This window comes from Pangasianodon hypophthalmus, chromosome 9 (genome assembly GCF_027358585.1).
Source record: "Pangasianodon hypophthalmus isolate fPanHyp1 chromosome 9, fPanHyp1.pri, whole genome shotgun sequence".
In the NCBI taxonomy this organism is placed as follows: domain Eukaryota; kingdom Metazoa; phylum Chordata; class Actinopteri; order Siluriformes; family Pangasiidae; genus Pangasianodon; species Pangasianodon hypophthalmus.
In genome coordinates this window covers 8,717,677-8,741,381 of record NC_069718.1, presented here as the reverse complement: position 1 = coordinate 8,741,381, position 23,705 = coordinate 8,717,677, and the positions used below count along the sequence as shown (strand labels likewise).

At 39.6% G+C, this 23,705-nt stretch overlaps 1 protein-coding gene across 4 annotated transcripts in view; it reads left to right on the top strand.

Annotated features, from left to right (window-relative positions):
* The window catches only part of cxxc5b (CXXC finger protein 5b), a 22,911-nt gene extending 1,229 nt beyond the window's left edge, over positions 1-21,682 (top strand). The window contains exons 1-3 of one of the 4 annotated variants that reach the window (XM_026919864.3): positions 1-438; positions 7,550-8,581; positions 19,443-21,682. The exon at positions 1-438 is cut by the window's left edge and continues 71 nt beyond it. In XM_026919864.3, the coding sequence (XP_026775665.1) occupies positions 7,754-8,581; positions 19,443-19,487 (873 nt within the window). In that variant the 5' untranslated portion in view covers positions 1-438; positions 7,550-7,753 and the 3' untranslated portion in view covers positions 19,488-21,682. Of the gene's footprint in view, positions 439-850; positions 1,361-7,549; positions 8,582-19,442 lie in introns of those variants that run through there. The other 3 variants (XM_026919866.3, XM_034307592.2, XM_026919865.3) reach the window with 3 other exon arrangements.
* Positions 21,683-23,705: the final 2,023 nt, after the last annotated feature.

Sequence of the window (23,705 nt, the reverse complement as noted above, 5' to 3'; positions counted from 1 at the left end):
GCGCTGTTATTATTAAGGACGCGTCGGCGCTTGTGGGTGCGTGTGTGTGTGTGTGTGTGTATGCGTGTGTGTGTTTTTCCTCGGCGCGTCTCTCGCCGGGATGGAAAAAAGTCCACTTCGGTTTTTGCGTGAAGCTCCAAAAATCTATGAAATGTGTTTGCATGTTGCTCTCGGCGGAGCGGGGACGTGGAGGAGGTGGGAGGGTAGCGCGAGGCGACGACGGCTTGGAGGAGCCCACGCGCTCGCGTCCGTTCCGACCAAATCCTAGCACCGTTTCCGTTTTCTCCCCCGACGCCTCTCTTTAACACAGTAAACAAAGTGTGTGTGCGTGTGCGCGCGTGTGTGTGTGCGTGTGCGTTTGCGTGTGTGTGTGGGTTTTTTTTTTTTTTTTGGACTTTTATTTTTTTTTTACAAAGCAAGCTCGGACATTCATTTCAGGTGAGTGCTGCATGTTTTTTGTGTCTCTCTATCTCGAGTTGAGATGGTGCTGTGTTGTTTGTTATTGTCGGGATCAATCCCCGGCTGGAGGGCTGAGTCGCTCCCCTCGGCTCGCGCCCGCGTTGGTAGGTGCGAAAAAAAAAAACCCACAAACCCGCGGCTCCGGGGCTCATGTGTTTGCGAATATGCAGATATAGTATTTGAGGGAGGGATGGAGGGAAGGAGGGAGGGAGAGAGAGAGAGAGAGGGAGCGGGGGATCAGAGTTTGTCGAGGACTATTCAAAGTTACAATGACATCTTCTTCCGGAAGAGCGCGAGCGCAGGAGGAATAAACGGAAAGAATGTCGGTGAATTGAAGCAGCTCTCTCTCTCTCTCTTTCTGTACGTGCTCGTGCATACCGAACCGCTGTTGTTGTCGCCATGGACACACTGCTCTCTGACCAGCCGCTCAAACAATAGAGATTATTATTGTTGTTGTTGTTGTTGTTGTTTGTCTCTGTGAGATGACTGACCGTTAGAAGTGTCTGACGGTGCATTTGCCTGTAGTCAAACACACACAGGCTTTTACAACTTCTCCACTAGTAATATGACTAATCGGATTTGCATAAGGGGGATTGTTTCTTCTGAGTGCCTATGTGTGTTACAGAATTAAAAAACAACAACAACATCATCAACAACAACAACAACCCGTTTGATCTGGAGAATGAATAAATAAATGCCCTGTTCACCACATTAAGCATTCCTCCTTCTGGAAGGCGCACGCGCTCAGGGAGTGATTATTGAGCGTCATGTGTTAAATGATTGAACCGAGGCGAGTTGGTGGGAAAACTTTTCCTCCTTGCTTTTATTGACCGTGCATTCAGAAGAATAGCGCGTAATGCGGAGTGTACACCAGGCCAGGCTGGAATCTGTGTGCTGTCCGGTGAGTCTGGCGTGATCGTGCGTGATTTATAACGCGTCTATAAAGAAGGACACGAGAGAGAGAGAGAGGGAGAGGGAGAGAGAGAGGGAGAGGGAGAGAGGGAGAGAGAGAGGGTGGACTTGCGTTAAGATTTGGGCTCATTGTTCCCGCGCCGTGACCGTCGCTCTATTGTCCCTCGCTCGTGCGGGAGTTCACCGTGACCCCCCCCCCCCCCCCCCCCTTCACACACACACCGCAACCACCGCAAGCAGCAGCACCGCAATACGCGGCCGGACGCGGTGCTGTGCTGATTTTCTCCTCTCACGCGCATTAGATGTCGGATCAGGCTGATGGGTAGCGCAGATCCTGATAACGCTTCATCACGCATTTCTCTTTCTCTTTTTCTCTCTCTCTTTTTTTTGCCCCATCCCCTGGGTGAAATAGCTTCCCTCAGCGTTTATATAACCTCCTAAACAGTTGATGGAACTTATCTGGCTGTCACGTCAATCATTTATCACCCCTTTGAATGGTAATGCGCCCCGAGCCAGAGCCCTTTGTCCTGCTTCAGCTACCTGGTGATACCACAACAGCACCTGACTCCCAGCCTACCTGCCTCATACTCACCCCCAGCCCGCGTGCAGGGTCTGTCAGTGACAGTGCATTAAAAATAAATAAAATACTTATGGTATTTAATTCAACTCATGCCCACCATAGCCTACTGATGACAAGCATATGACTTTTAATGAATTGACTCAAAATAATAGAGATATTTGGGAATAGTGGCACTGCTTGATAATGCTGTCAATGTCACTTTTATTGTTTATTGTTTATGTCTACCTTACATAAATGGTAATTCACCAGGGCGCGTGCATGCGTGCGTGAATAGGGCGTGCGCGTCCGCGCGCTCTCCTGCGCCTGAGTGAGTACCGTGACAGTCTAATCTCTCTCTCTCTCTCTGTCTCTCTCTCTCTCTTTCGGCCGGGTGGGGGGGATTCGCTCCTACCTGCCTTAGCATTCTGTTAAGTCGTTTTTTCCCCCTCACCGAGGCTGACATTGCATTCCCGTCATGCACCGGCTCTGTGTGTGTGTGTGTGTTTGTGTGTGTGTGAAGTGTAGGTTAAGAAGTTATAACCATATCAGACTGGACTCATTTCTAAATCCCCTGCCTCCTGAGCCGAACATCAAGATGCTATGATAGGATTAGGGCTACACAATTTATAATCTATCAAGCAGTTTTTTTGGCACTACTGGGTTTTTTTTTTGCAAAAAGCTGCAACATGCAAATGAACTCCAGTACTCATTATTGTGTGCTTAGAGCATCCTGACCGATCTCAGACCTTCCAGATGACTGTTTTTTTTTGGGAGTGTCTAAACACTGTCTATGAGTCAACCTGACCTCATTATAAAAAGTCAAAAGAGGAAGGGTGATGTGGTTGGATTTCGCTCCTTTCATACAAATGAAAGTTTTTAATATCTTCGTCCACACGGAAAGTCAAAAACAATTTGAAAACGCTCACATAAAGCACGCCAGCCCAGTACGTGGTCATAGTATATCATAAACTGTTATGTTAAAAGCCTCAGGAGTCATATTAAGAGTATGCGTACTGAGTGTCAGAGAAGGCGGAAAGTGGAAATGCACTCTTTACCTACAGCAATGTCTGATTGGAAAATTTCCCACCAGCTGCTAGTTTGTCTGGGTCTTATCCAAAATTTGTATCACCAGAGTGGTTGATTTAGTAGTATTACAATGAATATCATATTCTGGTGCCTCTGCACAAATTGTGTAATAATAAAATATATGAAATTAAATTGCAAACATGGTATCAAACGCGAAATTACGGACCACAAAGTAAGAACCTGGTGATGAATGTCCTATCACATTCATAACACACAGAAACCTGCAACACGTAACACATCAAGAATCCACAAGAAAACAGTGGAAACAGAGTTGTAAAATTTCTCCACCTTTCGTTTTCAGTGACCCAAAAAACCTGGAAGGTCAAAATGCAGAGAAAAAAGTGCAATTCTTTCTGCAAAATTACAAAAATATCCATATACATGTGAAAGGGGCCTTAGTTATACAAAATGATACAAGCTCTAAAATCACCCTTACCCTTAATCTTAACCTTCTGATCTTTTCAGATTAAGTCAGATTTGTAAGTGTGAGAGTGAGACACAGGGATAATTGTGATAAAATACTGTAGGTCAGTTCTTGGCATGTTACAATGAACCAGTGGGTTTTATTGTATCGTATTGTGTATTGCAATCATAATATGTGATAAATTTCTTTGTAAATAAGTCTCTGTAGTCTGTAAGCTTTCAAACCTAAAATGAGTTAAATTAATATACAATTTTTTTTAGATATTAATACTTTTACCTGGAAACAACAATTCCGTTCCAAATACAGAGGTGTTGAAAGGTAGGGATATGTTTGATACGATTATAACTATGTAAGTCTATAAATATGATCGCTTGTGTGGGTGTGAATGAAGCAGTGTGGGGTAGCTGAGGTCACCAGGCAAGAATGAAGACAGGCCTGAACAAAGTGATGGCACTGCAGCTGCACAGGCAGGCCAAGAAGCTGGAAATAGTCAAGTTCATTTAGTTTTGGTGTGTTTTTTATCAGAATACGTCAATTAGTTAATTCATATATTCAGTAATTTATTGATTCAATTGATTAATTTGTTGCTGTAGCTTATACTATATGTAGTGTGTTGTGTAGAAACAGAAAATATTATTAAAGGAATTTAATTTTTTAATATTAGACATGTCTTAGTAGCATGCTTTTAGGCAAAACTAGATAATAGACTCAAACGCGATAATTGTTGGAGGACCTCAAACCACACTATAATTACCATCAAAATTCTAACAAACCCCTTTTTATAAATAAGTATATTAATCTTCTCTTTTTTAGTAAGTGTGATCAAGTACTAAGGAAATATAAATATTGAGATCAGATAATATTTGAACAAAGTAATAAATCAATAAAATTTTGAGAACTGTCTAAAGCAGCCTATAATTTTAACATATGAACTGCAAATGTTATTTGATTTGATTATTTAGAGGAAATGACTGAACTGAATATAGAGTTCTGCTTCTGTCTTGCTCATTAGGGATAAATTTATAAATTTAAAATTTATCTCTGGAATTGATATATTTCTATAAAGCTGCTTTGTGACAGTATCTATTGTTAAAACAGAATATGCAAATAAAATTAAATTGAATTGAATTAAATATAGAATATGTATGATATAGATGATACAGTAAAATAATGAATCAACACATATCCTTAATTAGTGTAGCAAGCAAATCATAAGCAGGCCTCTGTGAAATTTCTGCTAACCTATTGATCTAACTCCACACATCTGTCAGTCTTTGCTCAGTGTCCACTGTCTACCAATTTTGCAACCTATAAACTGGACCAGGTTCGAGATTTAGCTGTAGTCGCCCCCTGACACAAACATTGCTCCTTTCCACTATAGCTGTCACATAGCACACGAATTAGCTTCAGATTGAAAGCCTCAAGAGACCACTGCTGTTGTTTGGAAGAACTTGTGAACAAAGTTTGTGTCTGATGTGTGCCTTTATAATGGAAATGGTGAGCACTCCATAAAAAAAAAAAAAAAAAAACTACCATTCTTCCCACCATTTTTCCCCGGTACATCCTACATTGTAGTAGCTTCCAAATGGTCAGCCCCACCCATGTTACAATTACAGTTAAGGACAAGCTCTAGCTCAACAATGGTCTGGATTTGGAGTGTGGCGTTTCCACATCCCGTTCTAAAGGTGTTAGATGAGATGAAAAAAAAACCCTCCTAATCCTTCCGCCTGCACACAGCAACACCATTTGATGCTGTCCAATCTCTTCAGCTCCCCACTGTTCTGGAGTAACTGCTTCATATTTGGCCTGATGGTCTCAAAAACAGCAAATCTCATCCAGGAGCCTCTCATTAACTCCACACACTTATAACCAAAGGTTAAATCTAGAACCCTAAGCTGTTCTTTGATTCGTCCTTCTTGAGAAACCCTTAAAAATTCTGTATTGAACCAATAGCAGAGTTTCTTTCTATCACAGAGAGTTCTACGTACAACCCCTTTTGAAAGCTAATAACCCTTGACTATATCCCAGCCTCATCAGTGCATCACTGCATTGTGTGCCAGAACCCAAGCATTGTTTTAATTCCTCAAATCAGTCTAAATAAAATCTTATAAAAAAAGATTAAATCTAGAACCCAGAAGGCCCTTTGAATAGTCACATTGGGGAAGGTTCTATGAGTTTCATTCCAAGAAACACTTTAGGAAGCTAAGACCATTCGCTATCCAAAGAGCCCTTGGGGAATGCCTTTTCCTGAGTGTAGATTTTTACACAGATAATGTTTTGGCTATGTATTATTTCCAGCCAAGTACACCATCCTATTTAATCATTGCTCTATCTATTGATAAAGCTTATGAATCTTTGGGGAAATATTTCCTCAGAACCCCTCAAGAATTGGCAATATTTCAAATTTAGCCTTATAGAGAGGCAATGGTCCCTGGACTGCTTTACCATGAGTACCCGCACAGCTATGTAAGTTGACTGAGACTGCTCATAGCTCTCCCAGAAAAAAGGTCTATACCTTTCAGGGTACAAACATTTGTCACTGTGATGGTACCCTCACGGGTACATCATCTGTACCTTTAGTTACCTAGACAAGTGGCTGCAGTGCACCCTGAAAGTGTACCTTTGGGGGTAATTTACATTGCACCTTGGGGACCAGTAGTCTACCTGTACAGTCCTTTTTTTCTGACAGTTTATAGTCCAGTAATCAGCCAGCAAGGGAACATAGTGTGTTCCAAAGTGTATATTGATTCAAATGAAGCCTATCATCTCTGTGAATGGTCTGTTATATGATCACCTGGCAGGAAATCTGGACGCAGAGAGATTTGAGCACGGCAGAAGAGTTGTAATAAAACCAATTCCAACCAATTTGAACACCAAATCTAATACCCTATTACACTGGTTTTGGGACCTGGCTGACTAGTCAGTAAATGAATGACAAAATTTTGCAACAGAAACAGCAGAAACAACAGCAGAATATCATCTCTCTCAGCTCCTGGACAAGTCTAACCCTCCTTATTGTCACTGTACTTGGAACAACTGGATCAATGGATGTCTTGTGACAAAGAAATAATGATTCTGCATACTGGTCACTAGAACTGGCTAGAGGTAGTCCGGCTATAGTAAATAGTAAAACACATATACATGCATAATCATGCACACAAAAGCTTAGACATGATTGGCAGAGTTATGGCAGAAATACGTATTTTGCCACACAGCTGGTGGGATGCCTCAAGCCGATAAACCGTGAACGTGATGAATGCAACATCCATGATCATATTAGCTCAGAATACATATTTTGTATGCCAAAGATAAATTTTGCATGAAGAAAACATAATAAGCTATATCATAAATCTGAAGCATCATTTAGGCTCATACCATAGTAAAAGTAAATGAGTATATGTATCATATTGTAAGGATGAACATTACATCAATATTATAGTTATATTATCATTGTTATGTATTATGTACCATATGTAGCTAAAAGCTTAAAATATTTGGACATAGTAACACTTTACCAGGTCAGCACATTTCATGTTTTCATTAACACAGACTCGTGTTAGTAAAATATTTGAAAACTATAAATAGCATGTACCAAATTGTGAAATAAACTGATACTACATACACTGTTTAAATCTAATTTTGACTGAAAACGAGCGGAGCAGCGCCCTCCCTTAGTCATAGACTTGCCTGAAACAACGATAACAAGCTAGTTAGTTAATAGTTTGGCTAAATATGATTAACATAAGTGACTTATATTTGTGTCTATTTTATATAAAATCTGAAGAGTTTTCTGAATTCTGGGCTGTTTGGTAGCATGTATTGCATTTATTGCATAAAAAGATATTTAAAATACACAAACCATTTATTTCTGATTCTACAATTTCTACAATCGACTGAAATGAAAATATACTGATATAAACACACTAAAATAAAGGTTGTGAGAAAATCTTGCTGAAGTTTTTCTCTTTTCTTTCAAAAACAATGTTTAAATTCTGGCTGTTAAAAGTTGTTTGAATGTAGCATAAAGCAGGCAGATCTTTGCTAGCTTGTTAAATCGCCTGTCTACTTATCATTTATTTTCTAACTTCCCTCTCCCCTCTCTTTCCCAGGTCTCAAAGTCGGAAAGCCTCTTAAAATGTGTGTGAACACGGCATACTGTCAGTTGTAGAAGAAATCCCTGAGGCCAACTCTTCACCTCTGCTAGCATCAATCTTAGCCGTGCACCAACCAGTGAGAACATTGCTGCCCTTTGCCTTCTCCCTCCACTCCTCCTCCCCTCCTCCTCCCTCTCCCTCCCCCTCGAGCTGTGGGCCATGTCTGCCAGTGGGGGGTTGATGGAGGGAAACCAAGCTAGAGAGGATGAAGATGCTCGGGACAGCTGCTGTGCTGATGAAGAATCTTCGCCCGTGGTGGAGAGGAGGAACCGGAGTGGGATCATCAGCACACCACTCAGCAAGAGCCTCAAACACTCCCGAGCACTCTCTCAGTACATCGCCACGTGCTCCGCTGCAGCTGCAGTTGCGAATGCTAATGCTAACAGACTTGCCCAGAGCTCCTTAGTACCCGCAGGGATTAAGTCTCACTCGGTAGACGCCCAGCACAGGGGCCAGGTGGGACTTACCAAACTTGACCGGGGTGCACTGGTTTCTAGCCTTCTGGACTCTCCAAGCGGTTTGCATCTGGCCCAGGCAGCTGAGCTCTTACGACGAGCTAGCATGCTACTTCCTGTCTCTGACTCCTCCAACCTTGGTGTGGGCGGGGACATGGAGGCAGTCTCAGCCTCTGATTCACTGGGGAGTGTGACAGACTTTCCGTTGTTGAGCAATGGTGGTGGAGTCGGGGGCACTTTCCCGTTCCACCCAGGCCTTTTCATCATGACGCCGGCTGGAGTGTTCCTGGCTGATGGGGCACTGTCGCAGGTGACAGGAGCTTCTGAGCAGCAGCAAGCGCACAATGAGATGGCAGCAGCTGCCAGCGCCAATGCCAAGAAGAAGCGCAAACGCTGTGGTTTGTGCCCGCCCTGCAGACGCAGGATCAACTGCGAGCAGTGCAGCAGCTGCCGAAACCGCAAGACCGGCCACCAGATCTGCAAGTTCAGGAAGTGTGAGGAGCTCAAGAAGAAACCAGCTGGAGGGCTAGAGGTAAAATGATAAAAAAATTAATGAATACAAACTGACAAATTACTGGTTTCCAACAGTGAAGAAGAAATTGGGTGCACCAGTGTGCTGCTCCAGTAGTTTTGCTGTAGCCTCCCAGAACATTGCACATGACCTTGCATGTACAGCAGCTTTTAGAAATGAACATTACACCTCAAAGTTTCAGGATTTGATCATAAATCCTGTTTGGTACATTTAATATATAGGTAATGTGTAAGAGCTATACACACTTTGTGGATGAGATATTTGTCTTTCTTACTTTGCTTTGGTGGAGACTTTCTCAAAAAGAAGGTAGGTAAGATAGGACACGCTATGAGCCGCAGTGGTCGAGACCAGAGGTTATTGACCCCAGAGCTCTTCCCAAACATGTCTGCACTTGTACAAACTCTTTCTTGATCTGAAAACAACCTGATTTGAAACTGTTGAACATGACCCTGTAGATAAATTTGGTTGGAATAAGTTGCCACACTTGAGTTTCTAGGAGAATCAATCATCGCTTATACCCTGTCCTTCAAAGAGTTATGGCTCTCCTTTCAAACTTATCAAACTGATGAAGTCTCGGTGAAATGACTCCGTTATAAAAAAGTAGATGGTGTTCAGGTAAGGAAGCATAAGAAATAAATCTCACAGGTGCATTTTTGCAGCTTGGAGCTGCCATTACAAAATGTCCCACTCTAATGCACTTTCCAAAACCCCATTTAGGAAGTACATGTTTTTTTTTTTTTTTACTACATTTTGAACACACCACTATTCTCGTCATCTGATAATTTGTAACACATTTTTCCACTGCACATTCAAAAACAACAAGAGGAGGATGTAGTTCTAGTTCATTTTCCATTAACTTAAGAGAGGACTGAAACGGGCACAGTATAAACAACAATAAAAGCCACTGATTCATCATTATGACACAAAACATCGCCATTGTTAAGCGTAACATGGTAGACGTGCTATGATTAACATTATTCCTTTGTCTGACTGGCTGTTTGGTGCAACAAAATTACTGAAGAAAGACTTGATGATGAAGGGTTTTAAAATTTTGTCAACGATAACAAAAACAAAACAACTGTTTTGACCAGTTGTTGATGAAAAAATGGCAAAACGAAAATAAGAAACTAGCATTGCAAAGAAAATTCAAAACACACCAAAAAATTAGTGATGGACGGAAAATAAAAACATTTCTGTGTTTTCTGTTTGTTCGTGCTGTTGGTCTATAAAAGAAAGAATTAACTGTTTAGAGAAATAAAACAGCTTAATTTAGTTTTTTTTTTTTTTTTTTTTTTACAGCTCTAGAGTAAAAAGAAACTACTCAGACAAACCAGACTATTTTTCTTTTTTCTTCTGGAGTTATTATTTGTGTTTGTATATATGGTTTGACATGTCGCATGATGTGTATGTGTAACCAATCAGCAGTGAACAATGCTGCTAGCCCCACCCCCAAGTACGATTAGTTCTTCTTTGAATCAGCCTTGATCAGGTAGCAAAACTGTACAGTTGTTTGGTACTGGATCAGTAGCCAATTGAAAAGGCTCAATTCCAGTTTAAATTTTATCATAAATTCCAGTTGTAGTATGCAATGGACAAAGGTCTAAAGTGCTTTCTGAGCTGAATCAGGAGTTGTTTGTGCAGTAACATTACTGAACTGTGCAGGAGGATGGAGAAACCGCTGTAGGTTCCACTGTGGCTGACCCCATCGCTAATGCAGGAAATTATTTTGCTCTTTACTTCTTCCAAAACCATCACACTATCTGCCCGTGGGGACCTTCTGGAAACTTCTCAGAGTAAGAGTGCTTATCTAGAATCGGTCATAATTTGATTATATGGATAATTTGCACCGATTCTATACTTTCATCCATTAAGTAATTAAATCGTTAAGGTGTTTTTTGGTGGCAGGATGATGGGAACAGAAGGTTTGTCCTGAACTTGTACTTGAAAGATAGGCAGAGTTGCATTATGGGAAGGTGTGCTATTATCTGTAATAAATTCAATAGTTTGGATCAGGTGTGTGTATGAACAAAAGGATATCAACATTTACTCTTCTCTCGGTTAGGATCTAGTCATACACACAATCACAGGAGATTTCTGTACTTAAAACAGTAACATATAAATGTTTGGAATAATTTAAGTTGTCAAATCGCTGTTATGAGTCCAGTTTTCTATTTTTGAACAAAGAGCCAAATACTTGCAATATAATACACAGTACATTTGAAGGAAAAAAAATCACTTACCCAAAATTAAGACATGTTATGACATGTTTTGTGTCTGAATTTGACTTTTCCAGTTTCGCACTGCCGCTGTAAGGCAAATGTAGCTAACAGATAATCCAGGGTTATGACAGTCACTTAGAATTATGCAAATACATTAAAACCAAGTTGAGTCATCAAGTAATTACAGAATTGCTGACACCAAAATGAACAAACACATCACATAAATGAAAATTTCTTGAATAAATATGTTTATTTGAAATATTCTAAGGTGCTGTGGTATTTAAAGTGCTGTTATAGGAGTCCAGTTTTCTATTTCTGAGCAAGGACCAGAATACCTGCAACATAATACACAGTACATTTGAGGGGAAAAAATCATTTACCCAAAATAAACCCAACATTTGGTTTTGAAACTATATAAGCAGTTGGAATTACTTAATTAAATTTTCATGATTGTCTACAGATAGCATTAATTACAGAAACGATGTGATTTGAGGCAGGACTGCATTTACCAGGTGCTAATTAATTGATGATTGTAAACTTGTGATGCTTCTTAGCTTATAGCCATGAATCTGATGTGGGAAGTTAATTCAGTCCCAGTTGTAAAGATATCGTTTATTCAGTAGTTGAATTGTCTACCAAATAAGCCACCTGTGAGATAGTGTAAGATTTAAAGAGTTTTCTTTGCCGTTTCCGTTTTTTTTTTGTACTATTGTGTTGCATATAGCCAAATTGTATGAAAAAAACCCAAAAAGGTTTGTAAAAATATTAATCAGTTCATGCTCAATTATACTCCATAAGCCAAAAGTGTGAAAGCAACTAACTGTAAAAATAAACATTTTTCCCAATAGGGAGCAGTAATTTAATTATTAATTAAATAATATAATAAAGAACAACATAGTCTGAATTATGTCTGATTCTGATTCTTGTTTATGCATTTATGATTTTTATAGCAACCTTAATCATTAACACAATTCTCACATTAACAGGTTCCTGACTGCTTAATCAGGAACCTGTGTTTAATTAAAAGTTTGTAAATAATCAAAAATTAGTCAGCTATCAACAAACAGCTGAAAGCCGTTCCTATATAATTCAGTATGTTAGAGTGCGAATATCACTCCAAACCAGAGGAATATTTTCTAAAGCATTGTTTTGGCTAAAAGAGATGTCACAAGTATGGAAGCTTGTTATTATCACATATGAGAAAATATTACACAGATTTATCTCACAATTGTGAGTCAATATTATACAACTGCGACTTTTTATCTCACAAGAATTGCGAGTTGATATGTCACAGTTTCCGAGACTGTAGAGTTCTTGCCGGAAAGAATATTCAGGTAGGTTATATTGCTTGTTTTCACATTGCTGGGTTTTGTTATGGTTCGATTATTGGAAACGGAAGCAATTGTGTGATATTAATAAGTAATTGTGAGATAAAAAGTTGCAATTGTGAAATATTAGTGTGCAGTTGTGAGATAAAAAGTGACAATTGTGTGATATTAACTCGTAATTGTGAGAAACAAAGGCACATTTGTATGAAAAAAAGGTGCAATTACACAATATATACTCATAATTGTGAGATAAATCTGCATTAGTCTTTTTTTTTTTTTTCAAAATTAGGTCTCTAATGGTTAGGTGGGTTCAACGTTTGAATAATTCTTGAACAGAGGCTCACGAAGCTCTGCCCCCGGGATCTACGATGGCTTGAAGAGTGTCTATAAAAAGACTGACAAGGAGGTGCATCCAAGTCAAGTCAAAGTCAAATCAAATTTTATTTATAAAGCACTTTTAAAGACAGCAGTAGTTGATCCAAACTGCTGTACATAGCATCATATTACATCACGATAAATAACATCATAAAACAAAGAATGAAAATTAGTTTTAAGAGAAGATTTAAAAATAGCTAAAGACGTAGCGGACCTCACGTGAAAAGGGAGACTGTCCCAGAGTTGGAGCAAGTGGAGCAAGACCAGAAAGAGCTTTATATAGATAAATAAGAATTTTAAAATCAATTCTGATCTTAACAGGAAGCCAGTGAAGAGATGCCAAAACAGGGGAAATATGGACCTTCTTTTTAGTCCCTGTTAAAATTCTAGCTGCTGCATTTTGCACAAGCTGCAGGCGAGATAAGGCAGAGATAATCCAAACACAAACAAGCATTCCGGACCGGAAGTCAGTTTTCCGAATGGGTTTTCTCAGCGAATTAATACTCTTTTGCTAAGGCCAATCGAATACTGCACCTTTAATTGCAAAGGGTTTTCGAAACTTAAAAAATAGCTGTTTGCTTTGATACTTTTGGCCTGTAGTGTACAGACTTTCTCTGTTACAGCAACAGTTTATAATTTGGGTCCTTTGAAAATTATATCATGCAAGAGTTCTAGTTTTACATGGACGGCTGAGGTAATATGATCCTTTACAGGTGCTGTTTTTTCCGACACGCTCCAGGGTGGTCTGATCATCATAGTCTCATCCAGTTAGCCATTTCTCTGATGTTACAAGCATAGGTTTCATTGTATATTGAAATGTTTTAATGGTTGCTTTTAAATTCGTAAATACAATTTAAATCATTTAAATTCTTAAACAGGAAAAGAAAGCCAATTGAAAAAATCTAGTTGGGATAAAATCTCAGTTTATATTCATATATTCCACAATATCATGATTATAGTTTTCTGTAAGTGATGTAATTGTCTGATGATGTGTGACATAAACATTTTGATTCATAGTAAAGAAACTTGCATGCTCTGTGTTCTTTTATAACCGACTGGATGTTATAGTTTTATCACACAGGAGACAAATATTTAATTACAAACATAAGTGTCACCGTGAGAAACTAATGCTGCCTGAATAGAGCTGAAGATACAGTATTTCATACGTTCACAATTCCAGGTCATTGAGTGAACTTGTGGCAAAAATGATCTTGTAAACGTTTTTGCTACACGTCCAAAGAGCTCCATCACTGATCACTACACAACATCCGATTTAAATATAAACTGTAAATTCTCTCAGTCTAGTGTAAAAGTGATCGTGGTGTGCGGCTGTGTCCGTTGGCCTGAGCGTACACCATGTGTATGTGGGGGGATGGGATGGGGTGGAGAGAGATTGTGTTTGTGTGTGTATGTGTGTGTGTGTGTGTGTGTGTGAGTCTTACACGGTCCATCTGGCCATTGCGGCTGTCATCTGGAGCACCAGGTGTCATTGTGGCCTGGAATCCTGTCTGTATGTTTGTGTGTCATTTGGCATCAGAGAGACACAACCCTTCTCTAGTCGTGGTGTTAGTAAATGCCACAGCTCTAGCTATAGATCAAACTGGCCTTTTTTATCAGTTACAGAGGATATGAAGCTGATAAGCAATGATTGTAGTTTAGCACGTATGTTGCTGAACAGCTGTGTGTGTGTGTGTGTGTGTGTGTGTGTGTACATGGGAATGCTGAATGCTCCAGTTTCTCTGGGGAGGATTTTGCTGGGAGTTAAAGGGGTCGTGAGATCGCAGCGTTGGAGTGAGAAAGGGCTTAAAGGTGTGTGGGTGTGTATGTGTGTGTGTGTGTGGTTTAGCTTAATGCCTTGTAAACTGCAACTGGACTAGTCAATCAACAGATATGGAAACGTAGCCCAAAAACATGTCCTGTGTTCCACACACAACCTTTGAAAACACCTAAAACATACAAAAACTGCACAGTAAATGAGAGTGGTGACTGGATTGAAGGCTATGGTTCATGTAAGAGACTGTAAATAGCTAGTTAGCTAGTTATGGTTACTGACAGCTAACCCTGCTTTCACACGTGCTGCTTGTAGGTTAATGTTTACTTTGTACTAGCTTCATTGGCAGATTAGCAAAGAAACCTAACGATCAACACTCAACGATCTCTGCTACTTCCTTCCAAGCTTTATTTTTCTTTGTAACAGCTCTATAAACATTTAATGAGAGCTCATATGACAGGATAAGACAAAACCACAGTTATAGATTTATCTTCCATTTTTGGGCATCAAACAGAAGAACGAATTGGGAATGAATTGGAGGTAGGAAATAAAGTGACCATACATGACGATAGGATTGATCTGAGGAATTATTCAAACCAATCGTTTGGATTTGTCACTTTACATCGTCATAGTGAATTTGCATGGGGTTAAGAAAATCTCAACTCGCTTATCACTCTGCCACATTGTTGCTTGCCATTGTTACTGGTTCTGTGTTGTGCTTGTACATAGAAAACGAACGATCGCCAAGTCGCAATTTTTAACTCACTAGTAGATAACAATAACATTACTGAAGCTGTCAGAAAAGTAAGGACTCAAACACAACTGAAATGGAGTCGTGATGTGGCCCAATACAAAGAGGAGTTACAGCACATCCCAGAGTAGTGTGTTCCTCTTCTAACACAGGAATTTGTCATTGCATTTTTCTATTAATTAAAGAACAGCACATTGTATTTTTTTAAATCCATTTATAATTACATTTAATGCTATGGAATGTCCATGAGACAAGTTTGTTCCTATTATCACTTACCTTTACAACTACAAACAGCCGTTCCCTCACCAGCCTCTCTGTTTCCTCTCTCTTGAAGTGAATAAGACAAAAAAATTACAACTTAATAAAATGAATAACAACAACAACATAACAATAATAATGCATGAAAAAGAATGTAGATTAGTATAGAACCAGAGGGCACTCTAACTACTGTTACAAAACGCTATCTAACTACTCTTAAACAAAACGCTGACACTAGAGACTCCTTCCAAAAATGTTAAAAGAACATCTCCTTAGAGAAAGTTTCACCATATCAGTGATTATATTTTTCTTCATTTTTTAAAAAAATTTGTTTCTTTTTAGGCTTAGATTAGATTTAGATTATTAGAGTATGTGGAACATCCATCAGAGAATACTGCAGCTCAGAAGGTGTTGATTAATTTTCTATAACAGCATCTCTGACAGTAGTGATAGCCATGATTCAGATCACAGGTGTACAGTATGTTAATGCACTCGTTGTAATATGGTACTGTTTCTATAGTAACAGCTAACTCAAAGCGGATGCTTATGCAGTTTTAGTCTAACAACAAACAAAGACAAATGTAAGACGTTTTGTGTAAGGAGGCGTTTATTCAGCATTTATGGAAGGAGTCTCCAGTGTCAGTGCTTTGTAACAGTCAGTAAGTTTTGCTCATTGTGGTTTATCAGTTATGGAGCAAGCTGCATTTTTTCGTCTTATTAACCTCAGTATGAATAATATGAGTAAACTGGACTGGTCATGATACCTTTGATACTCACAGAAAAGTGTATTCATCATTTATTACAATATTAGCATAATATCATCATATCGCCCAGCCGTCCTGTGTTATGATGTCGTATTGTCAGTAAAAGAGGATGGATGGTGAAGGTGTGGAGGCTTATACGGCTTAAAAAGTCCTTATTGATGTCACAGGGTGGTGGTGGTGGGGGGGTCACAGGGTTGTTGCATCTATTGACTGGGCTCTGTGTGTGTGTGTGTGTGTTGGGGGGGTATGTGTCATCATATGAACAGGCTCGTATTGATGAAATGGGGGAATCTACAAGGGTTATGGCGATCGGAGAACATGCAAGGTTTTATTGACGGGAGAAGGAAAGGTGTGAGTTGGTTTTGTGTGTGTGGGGGAGTCATAGTTTGTCTCCATTTCTGTTGTGTATGGGGTTATTGATGTGTGTAAAATTGTAAAAGTGGACCATATCTTTGTGTGTGTGTGTGTGTGTGTGTGTGCGCGCGTAATGTTTTCCACTTAAAACCTTTGACAGCTGTGTGTGGGAGGAGACAAGGATGGCAGTAATCCAGGCTCCACCCCTTTCCCAAAGAGCTTAAGCAACAGTCAGACAGATGAGGTATTTTAGGAACACGTCTGTGTGTGTGTGTGTGTGTGTGTGTGTGTGATTTACTGAGAGAAAATTAAAAATAACAGTGAGAAAAATAACGACCGAAACTGTCTGCAGTGTCATATTTATTTGTGTACGTGGGAAGGATGAGTGTTTTTTAGTTTGTGTGTACATTTGTGTGTGTGTGTGTGTGTGTGTGTGTGTGGCCAGGGACTGATTTGCCATGTGCTTGCGCCGGGCGTCCATCTGTGTTGGCTTGTCAGGGGGGTCATGGAAGGATAAGGGGAACTGTGTGTGTGTGTCTGTGTGTCTGTGTGTGTGTTTGTGAGTGTGTGCAGATATGCCAAGGTCCTGTCAGCTATCTTGGAGAGTAATGAGGGAGAGGGAGAGGGTGTCCAGGACAGGAAAAGAGTGTCTATGAATGTGTGTGTGTGTGTGTGTGTGTGTGTGTGTGTGTGAGGTTATTAAGTCACAGTAGGTGAAATCATCGTCTGCCCGTGTTACTTCATAATTAAGCAACTTCACTCCTCCTTGTTTCTGTCTTTGTCTCATTCTCTCTCTCTCATGTGATGACGGTTAGCTTTTCCAGGAAATGCTGCAGTTGGCTTGAGTCTCTCAGTGCCAGTCCCCACGTCCCACCGCCGCCCGGCCGGCCCCCACAGCCGCAGGGCATGCTGGGAAAAATCCACCACTACTGCGGCATTTCAGGCTCCACAGGCTCAGAGTCCAACTCCACACATTGAGAGAGAGAGAGAGAGAGAGAGAGATGGGGGAGGGGTGAGAGAGCAAACGTGACTAATAGGGGGTAAATCAGGCAGAGAGAGAGAGAGAGAGAGAGAGAGAGAGAGAATGAACAAAAAGAAAGCACAGTCCAACACAGGTGTTAATGCTCCAGTCTTTGGGAAGTTTGTCAGCCTTGTTTTCTTCTCAGATGTTTACCTTAAAGGAATACTCCAGTGTTTTCAGTCTAATCCCTATCCACTACATCTGTAGTGTATTTGTGATTACAACAGACAAGAATTTCAACACATTTCCGCACAAGACCAGAAAACATGTTTACTCACGTATAATGGGAATCTAAGGACAGTTGTTGAATTCCGTCAAAAAGCTTTGAAAAACGTGACTACATCACGTGAATTCAAAACTACAACTTTTACACTCTGATGGTCTTCTGCTGCATTCGACTAAAACTCGTAACTCAGAATTTCTGACCTCCGACTTGGGAAAAAAGACAATTTTCCCTAGAATTCCTACATGTAAAACTCAGGAAGGTCTCCTCAACCCTGATTTCAGTAAGTGACGTCAAAGCAACATGGCTGCTCACAACATCAACAGTAAACAAAGTAGCACTTCTTTACTGTATGTACAAGTATTTGCTTTAGATCAATCAACATACACACATATTCGCTTGTTAAATCAATAACATTGACTATCTAGTTTGCTCATCACAATTAGCTGGCTAGCTTGTTGCTAGCAAAAGATGAACACGGAGGCGTCCATGTTTTTTTCCTGCTATGCAGCTCGAACATGTTTGCAGCTCGAACACAGTTCTGACTAAAAAAAATTTACTGAAACTGCTGTTATGGAATTTAATTCCACTTTCTAACCCTGTAACCATAAAGTAAAAAGTATTTCCGGTTACTTATGCCGTGGCTGCATTCGTTCCCTGCTAGTGCACTATTTGGGGTGCAGACATTTTGTAGCATTGTCCGAATTCTCAGTGGACAAATTATATTCCCCTGATATACTAGCTACTATGTTATAGGGCGAATAGGATCGATGCATTGATTTAAAAGGCAACAATTGAAATAAATTGAGGCAACAAATTTCATCATCATAAATCGATGATTGTCCAAAAAGATCAGAAAATTGGTGATGCTAACTGGTGACGTAAACTGATGTGTAAATAGGTTAGCGAGGGAATTGGAACATAACTCTGACACTTCTAAGAAATAAAGTCCTTCACTACATCATCATCATTCGCAAATTAAGGATAGACCTACCCTAAATTCTGAGCAACACTGATCACACATCGATTGGAGGCTACTAAATGGAATCGTATCATAGTAGATTCAGTGATATAGTCAAATATTGAAGTAAAATTGTATTGTATCATGTGGAAGCCCGAGGGTTACACCTCTAGTATGTTTTTACACTTAGTAATGAGAATAATAACAATATACAGGCCAGGCAAGTTTCTTTCAGCTCGAAAATGACTGGTCAGGAGGACACCAGAGCGGCCGTCTTGGAATATAAATGTATTTATTGAATATTAATGCATTTTTTTTTTTTTTTTGTTTAATGACAACTAAAGTATGAATTCAGTCTGTCTTCCCATATAGTGCTCTGACAGAACAGTCGATATAGTAAATAGTGAATGAGTGAGGGAAGGATTTCAGCATTACACAGTGTTACTCTTTTCCAAAGGTTTTGTTGTATCAAAATGAGCAATTAGATCCATAATTATTGCCTTTGAAAAAGTAGTTTGATCTTTCAAAGGATAAAGAGTTTACAAAAACCTTTGAATTTACTAAGGCATTTTAGCCAAAAATGTGTCTCATAAACATTTATTAATGGTCAACAACTGGCATTAGACCTCCATTATAAGTGAGTTTCAGTTAAATTGGTGGTGGTGTTTTTTTCCTCAGTTAAGGATAATGTGTTAAAATTCTTATCTGAAAGATAGATATTATTTCGAAAAACACTGAAGTATCCGTTTAACCGTGGCGCAAAATGCTTCATTTACTGACCACTGCTGTTCTCTCTTTCTCCCCCTCCCCCTCTTTTACTTCCCTGTGTCTCTAAGAAGGTGATGCTGCCCACCGGAGCTCCTTTCCGCTGGTTCCAGTAGGACGATGGCCAACCGGACTCCCTGGCGAGCTCAAATTAACAAACTGCCAATCACGCGCAACGCCAACGCCCACTCGGACTGCTGCTGGCTCATAAACACTGGCCACAAATAACAAAACGAATAAACAAACAGCCTCTATGAACCGAGAGAGGTAAAAAAAGAAGGCACTAAACGAGGATGAAGCTAGTTCTTCTGAACCAAAAATAGACTGCCATGGCAGCATGTCATTGCTTTGTTTATTTTTTTGTTTGTTTGTTTGTTTGTTTGTTCGTTGTTCTCTATGTTCCAATCAGGAACCGTTCGACTTTTTATTGTGGAGTCGTGTCCTTTGTTGGACACTTTGGGAACTCTGGACTGCCAAACAGAAGATGTACAATCATTTTATTTTCTGTGTTTTTTGTGTTTTGTCCATGTGTGGAGGAATGCTGTATTTGCGTTAGAGAATGTAAACTCGAGACTCTGTATTAAAGCTAGTTATTAATCCAGAGCACTATTGTACAGTTAGCACCGACGTTCTTACTGACTGCTTCAGTATATTTGGATTTGGCTTTTTTATTTTCTTGTTTTTTTTTTTTTTTTTTTGGGAGGGGGGAATAGTTTGTCATAAAAACTGGTTTTCAGATCGCTGTTTGATATCAAACCTGATGAAAAGACAGAAATCATTATGATGTAGCATCCCTTTTGGCAAACAAACAAACAAAAAAACATCTACTGTTATTTTTTTTGTATTGTGAAACCGAATCAATGTAGTTCTGCACTGACGTCATTCAAGGATGGCTGAGACAAACGGAAAAAAGGAGCACGAACACCAGCCGGCGGCGTTTACAGATCAGATTACTTTCCACGGCAGGTTGTTGCTCTGCTAGATCCTGATTGGTCAAACGGAAATCACTGACACAACAGAGATCTCTAAACAAAAAGTGGAGGCCCTTATTCTACTAAACCACATCAGAAAGCTATCTGTACGTTTACCTAGCTTGCGAGATTCCGAGTGAGATTAAAAAGACTCAAGGACAAAAGACATCCCTCCCTCCTGCACCATAACCACATGGTGGAGGCCATCTTGGATGGCTGACCACAATCCGCTTAATCAGTCACGCTGGTGGTGTTCTGTTCTGATTTTGTGTTGAAGCCTGGCTAGAAAAGGACGAAGCCCAGGTCCCTAAAGTGTCTGAAGATCTTCAGTGCGACATCCGTGTCTCCACAGCCACCATCCCGAGGGCTGCGTTTGTAAACTGAATAGACGAATGCATGTATCTGTGTCAGAAACCGACAGCTCTGAGGTTGCAGCTTTCCTCAGCTTTGGAATAAATAGAGATACCAACCTACACTGTTTGACCCTGGAATATGTAAATGTGTCACTTGTAGTACAAAGTTTAATGGATCTGAAGGATAATTAGAAAACAGATAGGGTGCTGCTCCAAAGGTCATTCAGGGTGAAATCGATGCCCAGTCAAATTTCCGCATTCCCACATCAAAATGTGTTTTGTAGTACGTAGGGAGGATTAATAGCCTGCATGTGGGAAAAAACAGTCACATCAGTGTATTTTTGTTTGGAGTGTAGGAGTGAATGAGTGTCTAGGTCTGGGTTTTGTTTTTGTCTTTTTCTTTTCTCTCTGTGTAAGCTCTGTCTGGATTAAATCGTCAGCCTATTACAGAAACAATGGGCCTCATTTATGAATCGTTCAGTAAAGTTGTGCGTAAATGTTGTCATAAGCCAAACCATACAAAAAAAAAAATCCCACCAGATTTACAAAAGTTTGGGTAATGCTGATTTTCTTCATGCATATGTTGATAAATGCCAATCACCCATAAATTACCAAGAGTGTTCACATCACAGCTGATTTATATTTAGCGACGTCCGCAAAACACCATAAAAAGCAAAGATGACAGAGCTGAAAATGACAACATGACAATTAAATGGTGAAAGAGCGCCTCCTAAGTGTCGCGTGCATCAAATCTTCTAGTAACGCAGCTCAGCCACTGCAGCAAATCAGCTACCTTAAACCTACATTAACTCTTCCTCCTGTTATAGGGCGCCATTTCTTTTGACCTAATTGAATGGATAGTTTTATTTGTATTAATTTATGGATTTGTTTTGGATTGCTTTAAGTCATTAATATGAAATGACTGAGTTTCACAAAATTTTCACTAAATTTGTGTGTGATTGAAATAAATAAGCTATTTAAACTTGACAGTGTAATCAGTGTATAAAATTACAGTAACTAATCACCAGTTATACGATTTGAAGCCGATCAATCGAGATTCACGTTACTCAGGAACTCAGGAGCTCTCGTAGGACGCGATTTTAATACATTTTAACGATATAACTGGATTTTTATGAATACCACATTTCTTGTTTAAATGCTTCTGCGAACAATTAACGAATAAATTTGTTTGTATCCAGTTTGATAAATGAGGCCCTGTGAGAGGACGGGGACAAGAACGTTAGCTAAGGAAACTAATGACGTGTTCAGATGAAAATTGTGAATTAGTGCTTTTGATATGGGAAGGCAAACACACTGCGCCAGTCAAGTGGTTAAAGTTGTGAGAACACTGTTGCTAGGCAACCAAGAAACATGGACACCGTGCATAGCTAGCTGATGAACTAGCTAGCTAACATGACTAGCTATCCATTTATTTGGGATGGCTGATGGATCAATGTAGAATAATATAAGGATAAACATTTTGCTAAGTAATATTAATTCATGATAGAAGTGGAGTAAAACTATTAGTGTCAAAAATGTTATCTCCCTTCATCTTGATACCAAAGAGTATTGTGCACATCCCATTAACAGGTAATGAGAAAACTTGAAGAGTGATAGGAAGGGTAGCAAGCCTTGAATCTTTTTTTTTTTTTTGCACAAATGTGAACACCGACAAATATAAACACAAAATTGTGCTAACTAGTACATAGTCCATATGAACAATCTAGTACTAGTAACAGTGACTAGTACCAGTGGAAACAAGTTAAATTTTTTTTTTTTAAATTTTCATCAGATGTGTTGCTTAATTATGAAGAATTATGAAGATTTCTGACTAAAACAAACTTCTACGGGTTTCCACCATATTGAGGAATGTCAATGCTGAATCATGAATCGGAACTTTCAGGAAAAATTTGACCAAAAAAGAAATTTGTCCTTTTGACATGAGAATTGTATGAAGGTACTCTCAGTGTTTACATGGTCAAAATCATGAAAACACTGTTGCTAGGCAACCTAAGGACACTTTGCTCTTGACTCTAAATGAGGCTAAATGAGGATTTAGCTAGCTATCACCTGTCCGATAAGTATTGTACATGGCTAATGTAAAGGCACAGTGACAGTGAAAATGAGACAAAACTATCAGGAATATCAACATTTTCCTCAGATGTGTTGGTAAACTGCTTAAAAAAAAGAATTTTATAAGTGAAATCAGGCTGTAATTATGCGTAGCATCGACCACTAATCTTCATATTGAGAACCATCAACATTGCAGCCAACTTGTGATCTCTGAGCTATCAGAAAATTGCCAAAGTAACGAACACCACAAGAGTAACAAGTTTGGGTGGAATTTTTTCAGAAGCATGGTGATCACATGACCCGGTATGAACGTACCATTAGAACAAAGTGAGTCGTTGCGTGTGTGTCCTGTGTATCCGGTGTGTTTTGTTTGTTTCTGCGCTACAGGTCGTTAGACATTATTTCACCATCCATCTCTTGTCCAAAAAGCTTGCATGCATCAGTGTGTGTGACCTGTGGGCACAGAATGGCTGACACTGAGGGACGGACTGGAGACCCTTTCAACGTTATCAGCACAACCCAGGCTCTAGTAAGGTATGCATCCATACACACACAAACACACACACACACACGTTTCTGTTATTATCCTTCTGAGGACCTTCCATTGACATAATTATTGAGGACCTTCTGTTGACATAATTATATGCAGCTAATTAATGCTATACCTAAATCTATCCTGAACCTTAACCTCAGTGACCAAAGGGGAACATTTTGGTCTTGTAATTTTTTTTAAAATAAAAGCTGCAGTTTTTGTAAGGAAAAAAAGAAACAAAAAGAGCAGTTTTTCTAATGGGGACAAGCCAAATGTCCATTTCAGATAACCCTATACTTGTGTATTTGGCCCCCACCAAGATATAAACCCCCCCCAACACACACACACACACTTTGAGCGGCCTGATGCTCATGTGTCTGGGCGTGCGTGAGGAAGGAGGGATGA